This window comes from Callorhinus ursinus, unplaced genomic scaffold, assembly GCF_003265705.2.
Source record: "Callorhinus ursinus isolate GAN/ISIS: 27379988/994484 unplaced genomic scaffold, GSC_fseal_2.0 scaffold36, whole genome shotgun sequence".
Classification (NCBI taxonomy): Eukaryota; Metazoa; Chordata; class Mammalia; order Carnivora; family Otariidae; genus Callorhinus; species Callorhinus ursinus.
In genome coordinates this window covers 5,764,392-5,786,313 of record NW_027397098.1, presented here as the reverse complement: position 1 = coordinate 5,786,313, position 21,922 = coordinate 5,764,392, and the positions used below count along the sequence as shown (strand labels likewise).

Here is a 21,922-nt window from a genome sequence, read left to right as displayed (position 1 = left end):
GTCTGCTGCTTTTGTTTTTTAATGGGATTGATTGCTGGGGAATTTCCAATAAGATTCCTTCTATCCAGGGCAGCCAAAATGATTGACGTCCTTCTAAAATTTTAATAAGAAGCAGTCAATAAATATTCTGACCTCCATAATGAAAGCCAAGATTGCAGGCCTATCTTTGATACAGTTTGCGGTCCCCTGATAACCATAGACAATTAACAGGGTGCTTTTTTTTTTTTTTTTTACTTTGGTACCCCAGTTGACAGAAGTATACATCAGAAGCTTTTATGTGCAAGTATGATCTTTGTTCTCGAGAAAATCAAAGTAGGGCTGGATTTGAAATCTGGCTCATAAAGGATTTCTCTGTATAATGAGCTATGCCAGTAGTCACTGAAGTGCAGTGATTAGTGAAAGGTCACTCCTACGGTGTCCCCTTCCAGGCTCCGGCCCTAACTTCCATGGGGCCAGGGAAGGCGGCCCGCACAATCCATCAGAACACAGGTGCTGTTCACCTGCCGTGAGGAACAGCAAGGACACTTTTCCCTCGTTTGATTCCAGAAAGATGGAGGGGAGAGGGCAGGGAGAAGAACAGATTTTTGGCACATTAGAATCAAGCACCATTTGTTTTTAATGAAGGACACCCTGACTCAATGAAATGAAACCTGACGGTACAGAATAGAAGCCAGGTTTTTTTTTTCCTGTCACTATGAAAACTCCTTTTTTCTCTTTTTTTTTTTTTTTTCTAAAAAAGTATCCTTGGTTTTGTTTGTTTGTTTCACTTTGAATGGATCTGGAAGGACTTTGTCCTCACATGTGTTCTGTGATCCTCAGCCCAGCCTTCCCCTACAGCCCTACAGGCTAAGGGGAACCTGTCGTCTGACAGAATATACTGGCCTACAGTTAAAAAAAAAAAAAAAATGCAGAATTATTCACTGGGCTTTAAATCTCCTGACACTGCCAGTGTGTTTTATTGTAATACTGCTTTTGGTGTGCTAGGGAAAAAATAAATGTTAAAATGGTAAGTAGTTCAATCTTTCAGCAGCATCTTTATGAATACATTTTGGGAAGCTGGCCTTGGAGCCTAAGGATCACCCGGAATGGTGAATTTTTAGTTCTGCGAAAGGAACTGGAGAGACAACAGTAAAATATCCAGGGAGTTCTCTGTGTTTTAAAGAGAAGACCTCCAGATGGCTAGCTCTACAGTAAATGTGAAGATTTGTCATATTTCCTGCCAGTGCAAGATTTATTTATTTTTCCTTCTAATGGTATGGACCCACCCAGATCCAAAATTAGGGTCTTTCCTTAGAGGAAGCCTCCGGCTATCCCACTCTGACAGTTGAATTATGCAGAGAAGGTCACTGGGTCCTGAGGCAACTGCCAAGCGCATCTTCCTGGGTGGACAGAGCGCCCTGTCATTTTTCATTAGACCGTGGTCTCCTCTGCGTTGCCAGCCACAGGTCAGGATGTTAGCATTTACATGGTCTGCATGCTCATTTAGAAACTAAGGCTATCCGGGAGTCACCTTAGAAGGTGCATCGAGCAGATGGCGAATTTAAAGGCATTCCGTAAATGCTCTGGGCCATCCAAAACACCCCGTTCTTGAACCTTCAACATCTAAAATTCAGCACACTAAGTCTGCACAGGCTGTGAAATCAAATGCTGAGCAGTCCATTATCTACCCTCACCTTGAACGTTTAGATCAAGGACGTCGATGTCAGGGCTCCATCTGCTTGGCGATTGCCAGAAAGGTGGTTTCTTCATTCATAGGGAAAATCAAGTTTCATCTTCCTATTTGAAACACTGGTTTGGAATAAATATATATATATATTTTTTTATTTTTTATAAATATTTTTATATATTTTATATGTATTTTTTTTTTGCCAGTAAAATCAAGTTATATGGCCTCCTGCTCTTTCATCCTCTCCCAAAGTTGGACTTAACTTTTGTCTTTGCCAGTCATCCAGACCAGTATTATAAAGTGAACTGGTAATAGAAGTACCTCTCTGAAGGAGGCTTCCCTGGGGCATCCGGGTGGTTCAGTCAGTTGAGCATCTGACTCTTGATTTCATCTCAGGTCATGATCTCAGGGTCATGAGATTGAGCCCCACGCTGGGCTCCGTGCTCAGTGCAGGATCTGCTTGAGATTCTTTCTAGCCCTCTGCCCCCCCCCCCCTCCCCCCCCCACTCACTCTCGCGATCTCTCCCTCTTTCTCTCTTAAAATAAATGAATCTTTAAAAAATAAAGGAGGCTTCCCTGACACCCCACATAATATGGGAGGGGTGCCCTAAAGCCCTTCCTTCCTTCCTTTCCTCAAACACTCTCAAGCCAAGAGGAACTCAGCCTGGCCCTGCTGAGAGGTGCTACTGACTATTTTGGAGTGGATGGGTGAATCCATTTATAAATCGACAAATGCAAATTTGATATTTTGGATATATTCCCAGGGATGTTTAAGTTCAATGCCCTGTTTTTATCAATTGAGAACTTTGACTTTAGCCTTAACCTTCTAAGCCAAGGAAACATTATATAAACTTAATGACAGTATCTTCACGGTGGAGTTGTCGAGGATTTGGCAATAGTTGGTACACTCAAACATGTGACCAAGCGCATGGTCCATAACATCCGGTAGACACGATAGGACGAAATCCAAGAGGCCACTTATCCCAAATCCCACCTGAAGTTAAAATGCTTGTTGAGGGGCTGAGATTGTGGCACAATTCAAATGGGCACCTACATGATTCAAATGCAGTGTTTACGTCTTACGGCGCCATAAAATAAATTCCACTTGTAAAGTTCAAGCAGTCCGGCTTGGAACACTGTCACCAAAGAGAGAGAAACATCATTTCAGAAACCAGCAATAATTTTTTGTGAACAGCTCTCAAAATACAACAGTCTATCCTTCAGGAGATTGAAGTTTATCACTGAAGTCTGAAATGTCTCATTCGAATGAGTAAAACACTTTCTGTCTGAGCAGAAAATAAAGCCAAAAAAAGAAAGAAAAATTTTTGATGACAAGTCATGAAGTATTTGTCTCAATAAAATGGAATGAGGCATCAACTATACTTGTTTCCCCAAAATAATTTACCATTTCCCTTTCAAACTAAAAATAACTTCACCTGTGCTTCGTGATTTTATAGAAGGGAACCTTTACTGAATATAGAACTTAAGAGCAGAAACTAGATCAGGCTCAAATCTTTAGAAGCTGAATGCTTTCACGTATACTTTCTGCGCATCCTTAAAGTTGATTGATTTTATTTTCCCTCTTAAAACCTCTAAGAAAAACTTGTCCATTTCTCACTCAACTGTGATATTTGTCCCATGAATTTCTGAAATCTCAGAAACTTTGGGCTAAGAGTCTGGATTTTTTTTTTTCCCTAAAGAAGAAGGAATTAGGGAAAAGTGACTTATCGGTCATCAGTTTCTCTTCTCACCGCATTCCTCTAGCACGGCGCTAGATAGATAAGCAGGGGTCCTAGTTCACAATTTTGTTTTTAACAGCGCTCCTTGAAATCATCACGCAGTTTATCCTCACAGCGCGCCAAGGACAAAACCTGCACTTCGTTACTCCACTGCCGTTGAAAAAGCTGAAGTAGAAAAGCGTTAAATAATAACACTCTGAGACCACAGCAGTGGGCAAGGGCACAGGGCGGACCAAGATACAAAGATCCCAGGGAGCACAAGCGTCCCGCTTCACAGGTGGGGCAACCGAGGATTAGAAAGTCATTCACAAACGTGCCCCAAGTCACTGGGCCAGGAAGGGGCAGGTCCAAATTTTGGGCACATCCGAACCCTGAGCTCCAGACTGTGCCAAAGCTATAAACCGGTGCTCCGTGTCTCAGCAAGTGCAGATATGTTCGCCCAAACACAGACTGCAGTGACCTTCCTCTGCAAACGGTTTCACGGGCCAAATAACAAATCCGAGCCATAGATCAGGAACGCAGAGTGCTCCAAAATGGTGCACAGAGAAGCAACACAGGAAAGCTGCCTCCCTCCATTCTGTAAGGCCTTGCACATGTGTTAAGAGTGGGCTGGGTTTTGTTAGGGAGGTTTTGGGTTGGTTCCCCCCCCCCCCCAGCACGCGGAGGCGTCATTTAAAGAAGTTAAAGATTTACAGAGCAACAAAGAAGAAGAGTTTATCTGTCGATTTACGGAGCTACGTGTTGTTGGTAGACACAGAACTGCTGCACTCCACCGAGTCAGCAAAGCTGGTAGTAATTCTCTTCCGGAAAATCTGGCCTAAGTTTTAAAAGCGACAGGGAGAGCGTACAGCACAGTTCTTTGCTCAAAACAGCAAAGCTGCTCTCCCTTCCTCGGTGCGGGATCCTGTCTCTCCAGAAGGCCGCCCCGGCACGTCGGGGACAGGAGGACAAGACGGGGAGACCCTTGCAGGAGCCAGTGCGCGGGGAGGGCTGAGGGTCTCCGCGCCTGGAGGCACCTGAGTCGTGAGGTGGGGGCTCTGGGTTCACGAAGATCATCCCCGGGCCTTCCTGGAGCGGAGCCTCCCACCCTCTCACTGCGAATGTGCTAATAGGCCTTATGAGAACATTCCATAACCACCCATCTGTCACTTTTTAACAGACCTGATTGGCAAGCACTTGTAACAACTGACATCTGTTCTCGCTTATTGATATGCAGATTTATGGTAATTGCTATGAACAATAAGACACAAAATTACCTAAGGTGAACATTAAATTAAATTTTCATGCCCTTCTCCTTACAAATAATTTTTTTAAATCTTAAATTTCAAGTAGGCATATTGCACATCTGTTTTGTACATCATTTCTTCGTCTGGAGAAGGATTTTTCTTTTCCCAAGTAATGAATGAAAAGTTGAATGCCTATATTTCCCAATTTTTTTTTTTTTTTTTTTTTTTTACCATCTTGGTCTTGGCACGCTGTAGGATTTCATAAAATGTATTTAAATGTTTTGTATTTCTAGTCACCCAGATTGTTGCCCCTGGTTTTTGTGACGCCCCTCGGAGCAGAGTGCTTGGTGAGGTTAAAAGCGGTTGCTTTTCTTGGGAGACCGCCTTTCCCCAGGCTTGGGGCCCAGCTCCCTGGCCAGGCCGCTCCGTCTGGCGCCCCCTCCAGATCGCCGTGCGGGGGTGACGGAGAGGGTGACCGGTGGGCAGATGACCCAGAGGGTCCATGAAGGGAGCTGAGCGAGGAAGGAACAGGGTGGCTCACACACCCCAAAGACACAAGAGAACGACAGGAAAGAACCGAAATGGGGATGCAGAGAGCCCCACCAGTGTTGGCCGGGCCCAGAGGAGGCCAGTGTGGTTGAGTGTGCAAATGCTTGACGTCGGAGAACCAGAGTTGCCACAGACGGTCCGGTGTGGTTGAAGAGGGAGAGGATCGAGGGCCTCACGTGCGTAGCTACGGGGCTGCTGTCCCTACCCGGGGCAGGCGGCTTTTCTGGAAGCAGCATGGGCCCCCAAGGCCCTTCCCTCAATAGGACCGATAGTATGTGTGATGTCCACACTGGCTGTGGGAGCACAGCAGGGGGCAGGGAGAGCCGAGCATCCGCCACCAGGCTTGTGTGCTGTTGGCAGGGAAGGGTCCAGATCCCTGTGCCCCAGGGGAACTTGTCGGGGGCTCGGCATACCCCAGGACTGGCCCTGTGACCAGGGTGGTGGGCCAGCAGCATTTAGAAGGCCCTCACCCCCCATGGGAGGCTGTTTTCCCGCAGGGACACACTAGAGGACCAGCCTTGGGCCTCCGTCGGCCTGGACAGAAGGCCACGCCGCAGGGAGTGGTAGCCTTGTTGCCCCGTGGCCAGCCCACAGTGAGCCCTGCAGAGGGGGCTGACCCGCTGCCTTAGGCTCCTGGGTCCCAGCTCAGTGTGCGTGCCCCTGGGGTTCAGCCTCAGCCTGGAAGTTCTGGGAGAGTCCCTGGCTCGTCTGGCTTCCCTGCACGGTCTTGTTTGTGCATCCGTCTTCAGAACAGGAGCTAGAGCTGTTTCTGTCCTCGGTTCCCTTCCTCCGCACAGTCCGTTCCAAGCCCAGGTTTCCTCGGACCCCCCACTCCACCCCAGGCACAGCCGCTGCCCGAGCCCAGCCTCCAGCTCGATGATTTTCTGCCAGGACTCATGCCCCTTGGTAGGTGGGAGCTGCTTCACCTCGAGGCTCTCTCACCAGGAACGTGGTGCCCAAGCTACACATGCTTCTCACGTGATTTCAGCCCCCCGGCCTCCCCTTGGGGGACTGCGGTTAAGAACCCTGAGTAAAGCTGAGGACCGCGCAGGAGGGACACAGCCCTGCAACATGCTCGGTCCTCACCAGAAGGAGGTCACGGCCTATTTGTCCCTCGAGGAATCTGGAACTGGTGATCTGTGATGTTGGGGATTCTGGTAATGGGTGGAAAAGGAAATCACATTAAGAAATTAAAGGATCGAGGGCGCCAGGGTGGCTCAGTTGGTTAAGCGACTGCCTTCGGCTCAGGTCATGATCCTGGAGTCCCGGGATCGAGTCCCACTTCGGGCTCCCTGCTCAGCAGGGAGTCTGCTTCTCCCTCTGACCCTCTTCCCTCTTGTGCTCTCTATCTCTCATTCTCTCTCTCTCAAATAAATAAAAATCTTTAAAAAAAAAAAAAGAAATTAAAGGATCGATTCTGTGATTTAGAGAACCAGATGCAGGACGCAGGTGTGGCCCGGTTCCTGGCTAACTCCGTTCTCAGCTCCCGCTGGAGACCACGCACCCGGGCCTTGCTCCTGGGGACCCGAGCCCCGAACCAAGCAGGGAGCACTGAGAAGGCTGCACGTCAGATCCGGGGCGGCCGGCAGGCGGGACTGAGGCCTGGTGGTGCCGGGCTCGGCCGTCCCCCTGCAGCTTCCCCCTGTGCCCGCCGTCGGACGTGCACTGGGCCGCGGTGGCCAGTGGGAAGACCTGGTTAACGTGGACTGCGAATGCCCTGGGCACGTTTCCTTCGGAAGTCTTGTGCTCACCACCCTTTCTCTCTTGCACCCCATGCCCCCTAAATTTCAGGGTGCAGAATTGAGTGAAGTAAGTGGAGAGCAAGCGCCCTGAGGAAGAGGAGGGAAGAAGAGCCGCAGTGGAACCAGAAGGCCAGAAGGAGCACTCGGGGGGAGGCCTCGGTGGCAGGGAGAGGCCGGGCTCGCTGTGAGAGGCTCTGCTTCCCCAGGGTTGGACCTGTCCGGGCTCTGTCTTCTCTGCCTGTGGTGTGGAGAGGGCCACGAGTGACTTGGTCCCACGGGTTTGTTACGAACACTAAGGAAGGGAGCGCGTGTGAAGCATGAGAAGCCTGCCTGGCACCTGCTCTACTTCTCAGCACCATGGGCGCCCCTGTCGAGGCATGGCCTCTAGGAAATCGTGGCTCTTAGTCACTAACAGAGAAAGTTGTGCAGCCCAGGCCCTGGCCACACAGGACAGGGTGAAGGAAGGGACGCCTCTGCATCAAGAGAAGCAGAAATGTGGGGGGCCGGGGTTGGGAACTGGTTCCTCACTCCAGTTGCGTTAACTGGAGAAAACAGGGTTGGTGGAAGTCTGCACTTTCCTTGCAGAGGTTAGCAGGATTCCACAAAAACTTGTGTCCTGCTTTGAAGCATCCCCAGGCCCTAAGTGGGTTTTGAAAAACAGGTGTTTGGCTTGCCCCCTAAGCCAAGAAGGCTGGATGTCTCCTGGAAGAAGACAGAGTGTCGTTTTGAGCAAAATGAGGAGCCGTTTTGCAGCAAAAATATCAGGAGCTCTCTGCTGAGTAGAAGTGACCTGTGATTGAGCCAGACTGGAGGAGCAGGGTCAGTGAGCCTAGCAGCTGTGCTCCCAGTCATGCTCAGGTGGAGGGCTCCACGCCCGTGGCTAGGGGCTTTCACAGGTATGTTGCTAGAACGTTCTCTCACCCTTCCATCCACCACCACCCCCAACACGGAAGGAAGCCGTGATCTGGCTAGCCTCTCTAAAGCAGATTAAATTTTCTCAGTAGGCATTTATTAAGTACCTGGATTTGAGACATGAGAAGAAAATAAAATTAAGCGGATTACTTAACACTAGTATCTTTCTGTATAAAATTCCTCTGTGTAGGGAGAGACCTGTGCAGAGAGAATCATGGACAAAGACTGAATGTTCAGAGAGCCTTGGGTTGCGAAACAGAGGTGGGGAGGCGATGCGGGCACCACCCCCGAGCCCCCCCCCAGGCCAGGCAGCCTCCCCGTGACAGGTGACACCCCCAGAGCTCAGCTGGTCCCCCACCCTCGTGTTCTTGCAAAGTTTCACTTCTCTTTGCTGTTCTTTGCTTCATTTTCACTAGCCAGAGATCGATTCTGGTTAAAGGCGGTCCTTCTTTAAAACAGGAAAATGCAAATACAGGCACTTTACAGATAAAAATAGACAGCATTGCTGTTTTTATTCCTTCCTTTTTTTATTCCTCAGATGTTTTGTGAGTTCCTATCATGGTCACATTTTCGGGTTCACATTTACAGTAGGTGTGGAGAGAGGACATCCGTAAGAGTCGCTAACACGGGTGTTGACGCTGTGCCCATCACGGTGCTAAGCGGTTTGCGTTCTTTATCTCATTTAAGCTGCACCTGCCCTTGGGGGTGAGCAGCAGGGAATGGTGCCGCTCACTAAGCAGGAAACCAGAGGAAGCCATTCGCCCCAAGTTCCACAGCTGGTAAAGCAGCAGCACCAGGAAGCCACAGCAATTCAAGTTCAGAGCAGGAGCTTTTAACCTTCTCGGTGCCAGCAGTGGGCTTCCCCGGCGGCCCGTCCTGCAGCCACCCAGCCCCCGGCTCACGGTTTCCGGACAGCTGCGTGGCCAGGGCGCACACAGAATCTTCCTCGTCTTTCCCAGTGATCTCCACGGCCCTGGGAGGGGGCGGTCGGGGACGCGTCCTGGGTGCGGACAGGCAGCCGGGCATGCAGTAGGTGGCTCCGCTGGGAAGCACGGGGGCGCCCGAGTCACCAAGGCAGCTGGGCAGAGCGTGCCCTCGCAGGGCCTGCTGCCCGGGGCCCCTGCTCTCGCCGGCTGCCCTCATGTTTGGAGCCCGGCCAAGCGGGCCTCTTGCTAAGGTGGCGTTTCTCTTCCCTCCACAGGCATGAATGCTCTGCAGTTACAGAACCTGGCAACGCTGGCGGCCGCCGCGGCCGCGGCCCAGACCTCAGCCACCACCACCAATGCAAACCCTCTGTCCACCACGAGCAGTGCCCTGGGAGCCCTCACCAGTCCCGGTAAGGGGGTGCCCTCCCTCTGGGGACATGGGGAGGACGGCGCCCAGCGCGGGCTGCGGGCGTCGAGGGCGGGGGGACTGGACCCGCGTGAAGTTCCCTAAAGACCCGGAGCGCCGAGGCCTGTGCGTTTGATTTTCCGAGGCAGACAAGGAAGAGAGTGTTCTGGGAGGGACTCCACCACCGAGCTGGTGGCCGGCCCCCGCCCGCTCCGGCCAGCGCTCCAGCGGGCGCCTCCAGGAAGGGCCTCCCTCTCTCCCTCCTGTGTGTGCGGCTCTCTTTGTCGCGGTCCTTAGCCATTCAGGAGCTCTCTGCCGCGTCTCAACATCGCTAGTCATCCCGGCATCCTGTTTTCCAAGCCGCTCCGTCCTGCCCCTGCCCGTTTGCTTTCAAAGCCCACAGTCTAGAGAGGACCATCGTTGTTGTTGGCTCCCGGTCGCCTTCTGGGCGATGCAATTTAAAGTCTTTCTCCTCGGAAATGTTGTCGCCTTATTCAAAACCAGATGCCATTTTTCTTTTCATCCGAGCCAGACATAATGTGGTTGCTTAGATACCATGATTTGTGTCTTAAAAACCGTTCTGCTGGCTTTTCTTCCTCTCTCAATTTTCTAGGCCTTGATAGATGAGGCTCCCCCCGCCCCCGGGTGCATGGAGGAGGACTGCCGGGCCCTGGCCGGGCTCCCTCCCAGCCCTGCAAAGCCCACGGCCCTCTGCCGGCTCTGCCCAGCGCACTAGCGGGCTGTTGAAGAAACTCCCGTGGGCCAGTGCGGGGCTCGCTTTCAGGAGAACCCAAAAAACATGGCAGGCTGGCTTTCTTAAGGCTTTTGACCACAGGAAGGAGTGGGGCCTCCCGGGGAGCCTGTGCCCCCCTCAGAAGCCAAGCCTGTGGCTTGGTGATGAAACCCTGGGTATGGCACACGTTTCCCTGAGTCCAGGCTGCAGAGACACGCCGCAGAGACATTCAGGAGAGGCCGAGGGGACTCGTCGTACACGGCCCTGTCCTCCCCAGCAGCAGCACAGAGCTGTGTTGACTTGGTTCTCTAAAATGTCTTCCAAAATGTACCGTTACCATGTGCGGGCCTTGTTTGGCAAAGTAGATGGTATTTCCAAAATACCAACTTTCAGCTGTTTGGGTTTTTTCCCAGCAAATTAAGTCACAACTCTAATGCAGTACATAAACTTGTTACTTAAGTAAATCCTCCAATGACCCTGTTTAAGAAATAGATATTTTTCAGGGCACCTGGGTGGCTCAGTCGGTTAAGCATCTGCCTTCGGCTCAGGTCATGATCTCAGGGTCCTGGGATCGATCCCGTGTTGGGCTCTGTGCTCAGCAGGGAGCCTGCTTCCCCCTCCCCCTCTGCTGCTTCCCCTGCTTATGCATGCGCTTTCTCTGTCTGTCAAATAAATGAATAAAATCTTAAAAGAAAAAAAGAAATAGGCATCTCTGACATAAATTCCCCTTTATAAAGATAGTAGTGACTTCCTAAAAGCAAGTTAAACATTTGACCTCGCTGATTTACCTTTTTTATAAATCAGATTGAAAAGCATTTTCTTAAATAAGGACGTTTATCTCCCCTATGGGGACTATGGAATGATTACATTAAAAAAGCACAAAGTATCATACACCCATTTTATTGTATCTTTAGTCAGAAGCTGGTGGGTTTTTTCCTTAAATTTTTTTATTGTTATGTTCATCACCATACATTACATCATTAGTTTTTGATGTAGTGTTCCATGATTCATTGTTTGTGCATAACACCCAGTGCCCCACGCAGAACGTGCCCTCTTTAATACCCGTCACCAGGCTAACCCATCCCCCCACCCCCCTCCCCTCTAGAACCCTCAGTTTGTTTCTCAGAGTCCATCGTCTCTCATGGTTCGTCTCCCCCTCCGACTTACTCCCCTTCATTCTTCCCCTCCTGCTATCTTCTTTTCTTTTTTCTTAACATATGTTGCATTATTTGTTTCAGAAGCTGATGTTTTTAACTGTTTTACTTGGAGAGAAAAGAAATTAAAAGTCATTTATAACCTGATTGCTTTTTATTTGCTTATATAAAAATAAAGAGGATTAGTAGCTTTTTTTTAAAAAAAGGCAAATCAGTGTTAGCCATATTTGGCAAAAGTAAATTATAATTTTTCCAACCTTGGTCTTCATCTTCTCTTCCTTTTATCAAGAGTAAGCAGCAGAAGCTGACCACATCATAATAAAGGGAATAAAGTAGGAAATAATTGGTAATTATTGGTAATAAAGTAGGGAAAAAAAGAAAATTTGTCCTTAAATGTCAAGGGGCCATTTAGCCTACAGTTTGGACCATCAGCCCTAAAAGTCTTTAACTTTGATATATTGAGTATTGTAGTGACATAGAAATTGTTCTGCCATTCCAGAGATGGACCATTATCATAAGTGGATATTTTGGCTAATGATACGTGGCCTGTTGTTTGCTTGTGAGAGTTCATTTGGCTTTATTAGGATATGTTCTCCCATTGTGATATTTGGGCTGGAATATGCCTTGGCTCTGGGGAATCAGAACTAATATTTGAACATTTCGTTCTTTAAAAGAAGACTTGTCAGTTTAAGAAGTCAAGTGCACACAGGACATGAGTTGGTCAGTGTAGACAGCGGAGTTGAGAGATACCAGCTATGAGGGGCTGTCTGGTGTCGGGCCCTGGCCCGGGTGCAGGGGGGCCGGGGGGGGCGGGGAGCAGAGCAGACGTGCCCCCTGTTCTCAGGAGTCTTCCACTTGGTTCGGGGATCTCAGACAACAAGCAGGTCAGCACGCCCCATATATGCCAGGCCAGGCGGTGCTGTGAGGACACACCAGACCGACCGTGGTGGACAGTGAAGGGAGCTGGAGGCCGCCTGGTTCGCTAGGGAAGGAGCATTCAGGTGAAGACAGAGCAAGCAAGCGAGAAGGTGGGAGGGCACTGGCACCATCACTCACCAGCAAGGAAGCCATGGTGCTGGGGGCAGCGGCGGCGGGGGGGGGGGCCTCCATGTCCCTGGATTCACGTGCTTTCCATCCAGTAGGGTCAGCCGCTCAAAGACGCTGGAACCTTTTTCCAGTGGGGGGTACTCAGACAGCGGAGGAAGATGGCCTGTGTGTTTAAGGAACTTTAAACACATTTGACCATTTTCAGGTTTTTCCTGAGCTCTTAACGAAAGGGAAAATGTGTCCTGAGATCTGTTTCCCTCCTCCCCACAGCAAAGTGTCCTTACCTTTGCTCTCAAAGAGGCGTTTTGCCCTTCCCTAAGTTCTGCTGGGGCACCATTGAAAGTGGTTTTTCTCCCCTCTACTGAGCAATGCTTTGCTTAACAGCTGAAAGTATCTCATTAGAATCCTGACCTGTAGCAGCAGCAAGAATTTTAAATCTACATGTCAATTATTTTTCTTAAGTTAACCAAAAAAATCTGGCATTTAAGTGAAAGTAAATTATTTCTCTAATTTCCACCAGGGACTTTTTCCGAGTCACAGAAAATGTGGCTGGTAGAATTCATGACCCCCCACTTCATCAGAGCAATTTTCTATGAAATGAAAGGTGTATGAAGTAGTTCTCAAGGCTAATGCCATTATTTATTTTTAAATAATAAAAAACAGGACCTGTCATCATGTACCACTAGCAGTCCAGTCCATCTGTGAAATGCACTGATGCCCCATCGCATGGGGTCCCGCACAGGCCTTGGCTTTACCCTGTTTTTAAAGCTGTCCCCTACACTTCAGACCAATCCCATCTTGAAAGGGACAGGTCAATCCCCCAAACTATTAATTTTTTTTAATAATTGTAAATTTAGCATTTCAGTTTTGCATACCCAGGCACAGTCTCCCTACAGCATTATTATAAATTATTTTGAACAGTCCATGCTTTAAAACATGAAAGATTAAGCTTTAATTTTTGTTAAAAAAAAAAATCCCCTTAGGCAATAAATAGGTTCCTTTGTCTCATGGCCTTGAAATAAAAATTAAAACAGTTTAAATTGCCCATGGTTAGCATAAGTGTTTCATGCAATTATCAGATGGTAGTGAATAAAATTAGAAATTAAATCATGAAAGAATAAAAACCAGGTAAATGCATATTACGCCTTTTATGGGTTTCTCACGGGTCTTTTGAAGCCTAATTTAATCGTGTTTCTTGTCTTTTATTTTGATGATAATTTTTCCTTTGTTTACTTCATTCTCCTATTTAGTTAATTAATTCTTGGGTCATTTCTTCTCTAAATTTTGAACCTGCTTTTGAGGAATGTGTCTCTGTGTTGGTATAAAGAAGAAATTGTCTACAAGGTATGCAGTGAGGTCTTAAAGAAAGATGGTAATGTTGGTCTTCTCCCCCGCTCGTGGATTTGTTGTTTTTGCCGGGTGATTTTGAGAGCTTGAGAGAGGGAGCATTACTATCAGCACCCAGGCACGTGTCTTTGGCATTTTCTGTCTCAAACATAATATTGCGTTCATGTACACCGTTATTCCACTTCTGTTTTTTTTTAAGATGTTCTAAAATTCTCCAAATGCTTCTGCAAGTACACTCAATCAAGTGCACACTTCAGGATAATAGATAATTTCCTTTGATAGTATATAAGGCATTTTAAAATGTTAGGGAGGATTTTTTTTCCATTCCCACCGTTGGCTTTTCAAAATAGTTGTCCCTTTACATCCGAGTCAATATTTTTTCCTCCCCGTCTTCAAGAGGTGGCCTGCCTCCTTGAAGGCGGGGACAGATACAGTCCCGAGGACACGGCGGCCCCTCCTCGGGGGCTGTTTAAGGTTCCCGGAGCCTAGAGTTGTTTCCATGTGATCCTCACTTCCTGGGGTCCTCAGGTCCGAAGGACCGGTGAGTGGTTCCCTTCAGCGTCACACACCCCTGTCACCAGGGCAGCTGCGTGAGGAGTTATCCTCACGGTCACCCCGGAGGCTCTCAGCGTGACCAGAGGCGTTTGTCCCCCACGTGTATCTGCGTGCGACCCCTGCGGGAACCCGTGTCACGGATGTGATTGGGCCCCGCACCTCCGCCTCCCAGCCGTCACACGCGGGGGACAGGAGCACCGGGTGGCGTGTGATGAGCCGGGAGAGGGACAGACACACGGGGGGTCCTGGGAGAGGCCGTGTCCCCCCGAGGCCACTCCAGGGATCCCCCAGCCCCGGGAAGCCTGAGAGTCACTCGGTCCACAGAGCAGCACCCCCACGACATGGCTCATCTCAGCTTTCCTCGGCCACTTCAGACCGGCCTCCAGGTTGGTTGTGCGTCTCCTCCGCCACGCATCCAGGCAGTTCTGGTTCCTTCTCTGGAACGTCCTCTTCTCCCCTCTCTGGATGGACGAAGCTCTAGTCTTCCCTTTGTGCTGTCAGAGCGGCCCCCACGTCCGCTCTGGCCCTCAGTCCGTTTTGCCCACTGTTGGCAAAACAAGACGGCTCCGTCCGACACTTTCCATGCGGTTCGGCGTGCCCTGGAGTAAAACAGGCCGCTTGGCGTGGCATTCAGGGTGCTCCCTGGTCTTCCTCCACACTGTCCTGCCGGCACCCGCCCCCCACCAGCACCTCTCCAGCTAAACCAGGCCGTTCTTCATCCTCCCCAAACACACGGTCGGCCTCTATGCCTTTATTTCTGCTGGCTTCTCGGCCGGATGTGCCTTTTCCTGTTTCCTCCTGTGAAAATCTCCTACATCCCTGATTTACTGCAGCGTCAGTGCTTGGGAAGATTCATCTATGGGTGTCAGTTTGGTGTTCTTAAGGCACATCATAAAAAGTATAGTTTATGCTATGTAAATTAAGCTGCAGGAAAAGAATGTTTTCTAGGAATTGATAAAAATTGCTTTTAATACTCGAAGACTTTTAAGAATCATTGCAAATACCCCCTCCACCATGAAGCCTTCCAGGAAGAATTAAGTGTTTCCACATTACATTTCTAGCATAAATACTTTGCTAGTTCTAACCCTGAGCTCTCTTAGATGTTCCTTGTGGGATGTGGAGACGAAAGGGAAAGCTGCAGTGTCAGGCAGGGAAGAGGCTTCTAGAAATGCCATCTCCTCTTCTGGGCCACCCAGGTACATTGTTCATACTTGTGCCGGGACACGTCACGTCCTTTTTCTGCAGGATGGTTGATTGAGGACATGCGCTCTCCCTCACTGTCTAGATAGTAAGTTCTTTCCAAGTAGGAACGGTTTATTTACTTGTAATCCCCCCTGCTTTGGGAGCAGCACATCACAGACCATCAGATGGTTTTTAATTCAGTCGCGTAGCCAAGTGACGATGTTGTAAGGCAGGTGTTCTAAGGCGTATGTTCGGCCTAGAACAGCGCATCCATCTCTAAAGGGGGCAGCCGGCTCTGCCGTGGTGACGCGTGACAGGGTCCCCACACCCACCTTTGACCCGTGACCCGGTGCATCCGTAATCCCACAAGAGCCACACCTTCCAGATGAAAACCCTGGTCTGACAGGTTCCTGAAGGACGAACCATACCAATTTCCGCTAGTACAAAATCACATAAAACATTTTTTTTATTCTCATCATTTTACGAAGACTGGCTTTCAGAACGTCTTGATGTCATGATACAAGCATGAGAGTCGAATAAAGGCATTTCATCTTGTCGAGAACCATCTACTTGAGTGCGGGCTTTCGAGAGATCACCCTCAAGCAGCAACCTGAAGCACGTGTGCCTCGCTCGGGCCACGTGGCCCTCCACAGCCCACGCTGCTCATCGGAAGCAAGAGCCCAGTCATCTGTCCAGGATGTTCCTACTTACACTGTCCTCAGCCTTGACCGGCGTCCCTGACCCTCCCATCTTCCTCCTGACACTCATCTTTTTTCACTGCTTGTTACCAAAGAAAAGTCTCGAAACAGTCAGTTTTCCCCATCATTAGCTATACTTTTTAAGTGTTTTAGTCAGGAAGGTCGTTAAAATTCGCTATTTATTTGTGGGGTTGAATCTAACAGCTTTACACCCTATTGCTACAGAAAAAGAACAGACAGTCCCATTCTTTGCTCACTTCCTGCAACTCTCAACATTTTCTTTTCTAGAAGGTTTCCGTGCGTTAACTTGTTCCTGACGTTACAGGGCTCACTTGATTTTCGTTGACGTTAATGGAGTTGAACACAATGTAAAAGCTCCATAAATAAAATGTCACCATAGTAACTATAATTTCCGGGTATATTTTTTCGTCTCTTCCACACACATTTGCTGAACGTCTCCTCCGCGCCCACGACTGTTCTAGGCATTTGAAACCCATCTCAGTGGACCGTGCAGACAAAAATCCCCGCCCTCCCTCGTGTAGTTTATATTCTAGCATTAGTTTTTCAAAAAGCCAAATGTCCACTGTAGTCAAATGATTTGGTGAGCCTTGAAATATAAAATATAACGTTGACACCCTTTAAAAAACCGCAACCAACACTTTTGTTTACGTTCTATTAAAATTTTGTGAATTAGACTCAGTGGGGAAGGGAGGAGTCTTCTTCGGCTTTCTCCCTCCTCTGGAAGCTTCACCTGTTGTTCTGCACCTTTAACAGAGCAAAGAGCCCTGAGAAGGTGTGCAGCCCTAGAGTAGATGTGGCAGGTGGTAGGAGTCCAAAGAGTAAGTGTACGTGAGCTTCTGCTCTGTGGCTTCTCAACACAGGCATTTCACAAAAACCAAATGATTTCCAAAGTTCTTAGGCATTCAAAACCTTTTTTTTGGGGGGGGGGGAGGTAACTGGTAGTGGTCGGTCTGTCTGTCCAGTCAGTGCTTCTTTATTTGGCATTGATCATCCTACTTCTGGGCTTTAAACACACACACACACACACACACACACACACACACACACACGCACACACACACAAAAAACAAAACAAAACAAACATGTAAACGCCTCCCAACCAGAGGAGTGTCGCTCGGCTCTGGGTGTGCTGGGCATTTTGATACGGAATTCCCGGACGCTTTCACTTAGCCTCAAGAAAATGAGAAGTCCATTGGGCCACATCGGCAGAAAGGCAGCTAATTCCCTAAGGCATCCTGGTGTCGCAGTTGGTGAGGTGCCCCTGACGTGGGGCAGACTGCCGTCTCCGGACAGTCCTGAACTAATTTAAAGCTTCATACAGCCTCCCGGCTGAGGGGGGTAGAGATACTTACGGATCACCACTTCTCTGCAGAGCCCACACTTGGACTTACGCAAGCCGATTCTACCTGTGCCCTGAGCCCTGCTTGTCCTGTACCCCGGGGGCAGACGGGTCCTGGGTGTGTGCCTAGGACTGTCTCCCCCTTACCACTCAGTGCTTTGGTCCTGCCTTGTTTGGGGTACACCTTTTCATGTTTTCAGATATTGGCTCTCATTCTTTGTATGTTTGCTTGGAGCAGCTCTGGGGTTCTGTGCTGGCCCAGTGTTAGTGATTCATTGTAAATAACGTTCTGCACGGTCTCCCCCGTTGTGCGGCAGACCCACATCAGATCCCTTGCTGATGTGTGTACAAGCTCAGAGGTGTATTTTCTGTACAACACAGAGAGATTCTCTTCCCCAGTAAACTACCCGTGTTGCTGTCTGATACAGCCTGGTTATCACTGTTAGCACTGGTAAAAAGCATGTATTAATCGCTTAATTGTATTTTATATCAGGTGGGAAAGGCAACCAACTTTTGCCACCAAAAGTTGCCGGTCACAGCTTCCCAGAGGTTTATGGTCTAAGGTCCATGTTTTAAGACTTGAAAGCAACAAAGTTGGAACCTTTAGTTCATAGATGGTTTAATCCCACGAACTGCTATAAACTAGATGCAGGGGCCACATGCAAAAAAAAAAAAAAAATAAGCAAAATGCACCACCCAGATCAATCTAGTTGAAAAGCAGGAAGTCAGATAAGGTACAAGGTATCAGTGACAGGACACATTCTGTCTTGAGGAGGTGGGGACGTTTTCAATAGAACCGCTGACACTTGAGCCCAAATTTTAGGACTGGGCAGGATTTTGAGATGTCAAGAAGGAATAGAAGTTCTAGCAAATGTGTCAAACATGAGAAAATACAGAAGAAGGACTTAGCCAGCAAATGGAAACTCCTCTCCTTGTTCACAAGCGTGAGAAGTATGGGAAGTGATGACCAGGGAGGGCCCTGAACGCTGTGGCTAAGGAGCCAGAACTTTCTCTGGTGGGCGGTGAAGGGCATCTAAGGACTTTGAGCACAAGGAAGTGTGCCATGGGACTTGAGCACTGACTGTTTGTGGGTGAGGGACAGAGAGGAGGGCTTGAAGGGGACAGAAGCGTGTGGTGCGGGGGACCCGCGTCACGGTGTTTTCGTTAGTAGAGAGAGGGGAGGCAGGAGAAGGGAAAGTTCGAGCCCATGGTGATTCGATTTTGCAATTCGATTGAGCTGAAGCACCTGTGAACAGGCCTTTCGTGCAAATGCACCCACCAAGCGGTTGGATATCTGGCCTTTGAGTTGGTCGTGGAGCTCAGAGTCAGAAGAGTGGGTTGAAAATCAGCTACGGAGGTGAGGTGGGCTGACCTCAGCATGGGCGTGGGTGATACCGTTGAGTTAGAATCACCGAACAGAGCTGAGGAGGAGCCTGGGTACGCCGTGCTGGCGGATGACTGACTGTGGGACGGACGGGAGGAACCACGTGCTGGGAGCGGGGTCTCGGGGGACCAGGCAGAGCAGCTTCAAGCAGGAAGGTGACAGGTGAGCACACAGAATTGGCATTTGAATTCAGCGGTCAGGCCCTTGGGCCCCCCTTGCGTGGCCGGTCACTGTCGTGGAGTAGATGTCACAGCTCTGCAGGCAGTGAGACACGGGGAATGCGGGGCCGGAGGCGAGAATGACATACTGATGTGTGATACTGTCGTGAAATGCAGTGATTAAAAAAAAAAAGTCTATAAAAGCATCAGGGTCAGGACGTCCCGAGATGACGATGAAGAAAACCGGAACATGTTTCTAAGCTAAAAGAGGAGCCAGAATGAAAGAACAGGGAGAGGCCAACGCGAGGGGAGAGGATGGGCTGAGTCGGAAGGTGCTCGGCGGGGGATGGAGTCAAACCCTCCTCGATGGGTGTCCCACGTCGCCGAGGCCGTGCGTGGGGGGGCGGTCTGTCACCAGCTGGGAGGGCGGACCCTGCCCTGCCTCGCTCTCCCCCCGCACTGTGTGTGCATGACCGTGTGCGCGACGGGGCGTGAACCCCGAGTCAGCGCCGTGGACAGGGGCGGTGGAGCCTTGAGAGGGGGAACACGCCCTTCCCCGTGGAGACATGGGCACACGGCGGTCAGGGTTGGTGAGGGGGCAAGGAACTCAGAACGGAGAGGCACTTCCGTCACATGTAGGTGAAGAACTTCAATAGGCAGTGCTAGAGACAAAAAAGTTCATGCCCAGGGCAGAGGTTTAAAAAAAATAGGTAATCTGGAGAATGTACTAGAGGAGTTACAATTTCATTTTCTTTCTAGAGTGTGTGGACGTCTTGACCAAGAGTTGAAAGACTGATTTGGAGCAAGTCATTTCATCTTTATTTAGCTTTCTCAGTTGTGAAATGGAATTGTTCACTTTTACTGAAATACTGAGGTTAATATGTATGTAGCACGCACACTGTCGCTTTTTTTAAAGGACAACATTTAAGTATCTTATAGGAAAGAGTATTTCATTATTTGGGGATGATATAAAATTCTCCTGTTGACAACAGGAAACTAGGTTAAAACTAGAAGAAGATCCAGGGATATTTTCCACTGAACCTTTTGCCTTCGGAAAAATGAGTGTCTTCCCACCCTTCTGAGAGCATTAGAATGTAAATGCAGGGAGGGGACCCATTCCTTCCTTCTCTCTGCTCTGGGGCTCAGCTGAACAAGTGGGCGATGAACTTCCCACAGCACCTCAGATTGGACTTGAGGTTATAGAATCAACACACCGTACTTACCGAAGGTAAAATGGCACTGCTGGATTCAAGAGCGGGAGGGAACCATGACGGGGCAGGACGTCCTTGCAGCGGCCGCCATGTCGTCGGGCACTGAGGCCCTGGGCAAGCTGGTGGCCGTTCCCAAGGGCAGCCACCCCGCCCACGTGCACACGCACATCTGCGGCCCGCGCTCCCCGCTCAAGGACGCTGGTGGCCGAGCGTGTGGCCCTGGCCGACCTTGGCCTCTCATCCAAAGGAAGATCTGCCTCCCAGAAAGGAGTGCTTTGTCCCTCTGGGCAAACTGCCCCCCCTCCCCCGGAGCCGGGCCTTCCAAACCCAGATTCAGACAGGTTTTCAGTGACCCGCCGACACGCACCTGCTTCCCACAGAGGCTCGTTTCCTGCCCCTTCTCTCGGGAGCACAGAGCTGGTCAGATCAGCACGTTCTACGGTTACAAGGAGTCCTGAGGATCACCTGTCTGGGTGCTTCGCTCGTGATCCTGAGAAGCCCACGGGAGGCTGCAGGGTTAAATGACTTGCCAAAGGAACACGGGCCGAGAGCGGCAGATGTGATGACAGTCCGTCCTGCCACACCTCAAAACATGCAAAAGCAGGAACTCCGGGGGACCTGGAGTCGCACTTCTGGATTTTTCCACTCACGTGTTCTCACCCTTGTGAGGAAATCAACAATTTTTTCAATTCGTGTTCACCACCATTTGTAAAAACAAACATCTGGGGCCATCTGAGGGCATGTGTGTACTTGTATTTTGGTAAATCCTCAAGCAGAACATCACTGGAAGGGAAAAACAGGTCCAGTTTTCTCTTGGCTCCGGTCTTGTTAGATCCGTGCCCACTGAGTTTATATGAAGGGACTTTTTCACACTTGTGGCCCCAAGTGACTCCTTCCTTCTATTTTTTTTTTTTTAAGATTTTATTTAGTTATTTGTTGGAGAGAGAGACAGCGAGAGAGGGAACACAAGCAGGGGGAGTGGGAGAGGGAGAAGCAGGGAGCCCGATGCACGCGGGGCTCGATCCCAGGACCCCGGGATCACGACCCGAGCCGAAGGCAGACGCTTAACCGCCCGAGCCACCCAGGCGCCCCTGACACCTTCCTTCTTAAGTGTCTGTCTTCGTGGGACTGGGGAGGACACTGGAACCGAGGCAAGGTGGGGAGGTCCCCAGGTTGGCTGACAACTGACGAATGTCTCTCTCCGGAGTATCAGCTAGTGAGAGCTCCAACAAGCATGTGGAAATAGAAATTAAAGTGAAGAAGACCGTGGGCTCCTTCCGTGCCTGCGCCACTTGGTCACCTTCCGCTGTGTCTGCTGCCCTCTAATAAGGCCTCGGAGGCCGTCAGGGTCCAGACAAGGGGCTTGCTTCGGCCAGTCCTCTAGACGTGAGAGTTCCTCTCGCGCATGTCCCGGAGACCCCGGGGGACCAGGCTGGCCCCGTGTCGCCCGAAGCCGCATCGTCCACTGTCCTTGGGAGGTGAGGCGATGGGGGACAGATGTTTGTGGGAGCAAGGACATGCCTGTTACAGACCATCGAGTAGTCACATCAGAACACCTTTGCACCCCACCTTCGGACACAAACAGTCTCCTCCCCTCCTCCCTCTATTCCCGCCCCGCAAAAACCCTCAGAGGGAATAAATTAACATAAGAGGCGTGGTTCCTGTGGTGTAATTGAGCCCCTGGGGGAAGAGAGGCTCGGTGTTTTGTTAATGCCCCAGGGTTGCGATTAGCTAATAATGACGGTGCTCGGGTCATTGCTAATTATCCTGCCTCCTCACGGGCTCCCTTGAGCTGGTGACAGACGGCGTCCGAGCTTGTTTGGGGCAGGAGGGCGACCGCGGGCCCCCGCATCCTCAGTATGTTTGGTCGAGGTAGACAGTTTGCTGTTTGCAGTTATTTCATTTTCTAAACCACAAAGCCACTGTG

General features: G+C 49.8%; 1 protein-coding gene across 8 annotated transcripts in view; it reads left to right on the top strand.

Annotated features, from left to right (window-relative positions):
- The window catches only part of CELF2 (CUGBP Elav-like family member 2), a 298,791-nt gene that overhangs the window by 241,172 nt on the left and 35,697 nt on the right, over positions 1-21,922 (top strand). For all 8 annotated transcript variants that reach the window (XM_025853498.2, XM_025853497.2, XM_025853500.2 and 5 more), the window contains one exon: positions 9,036-9,170. In XM_025853498.2, the coding sequence (XP_025709283.1) occupies positions 9,036-9,170 (135 nt within the window). The remainder of the gene's footprint in view (positions 1-9,035; positions 9,171-21,922) is intronic.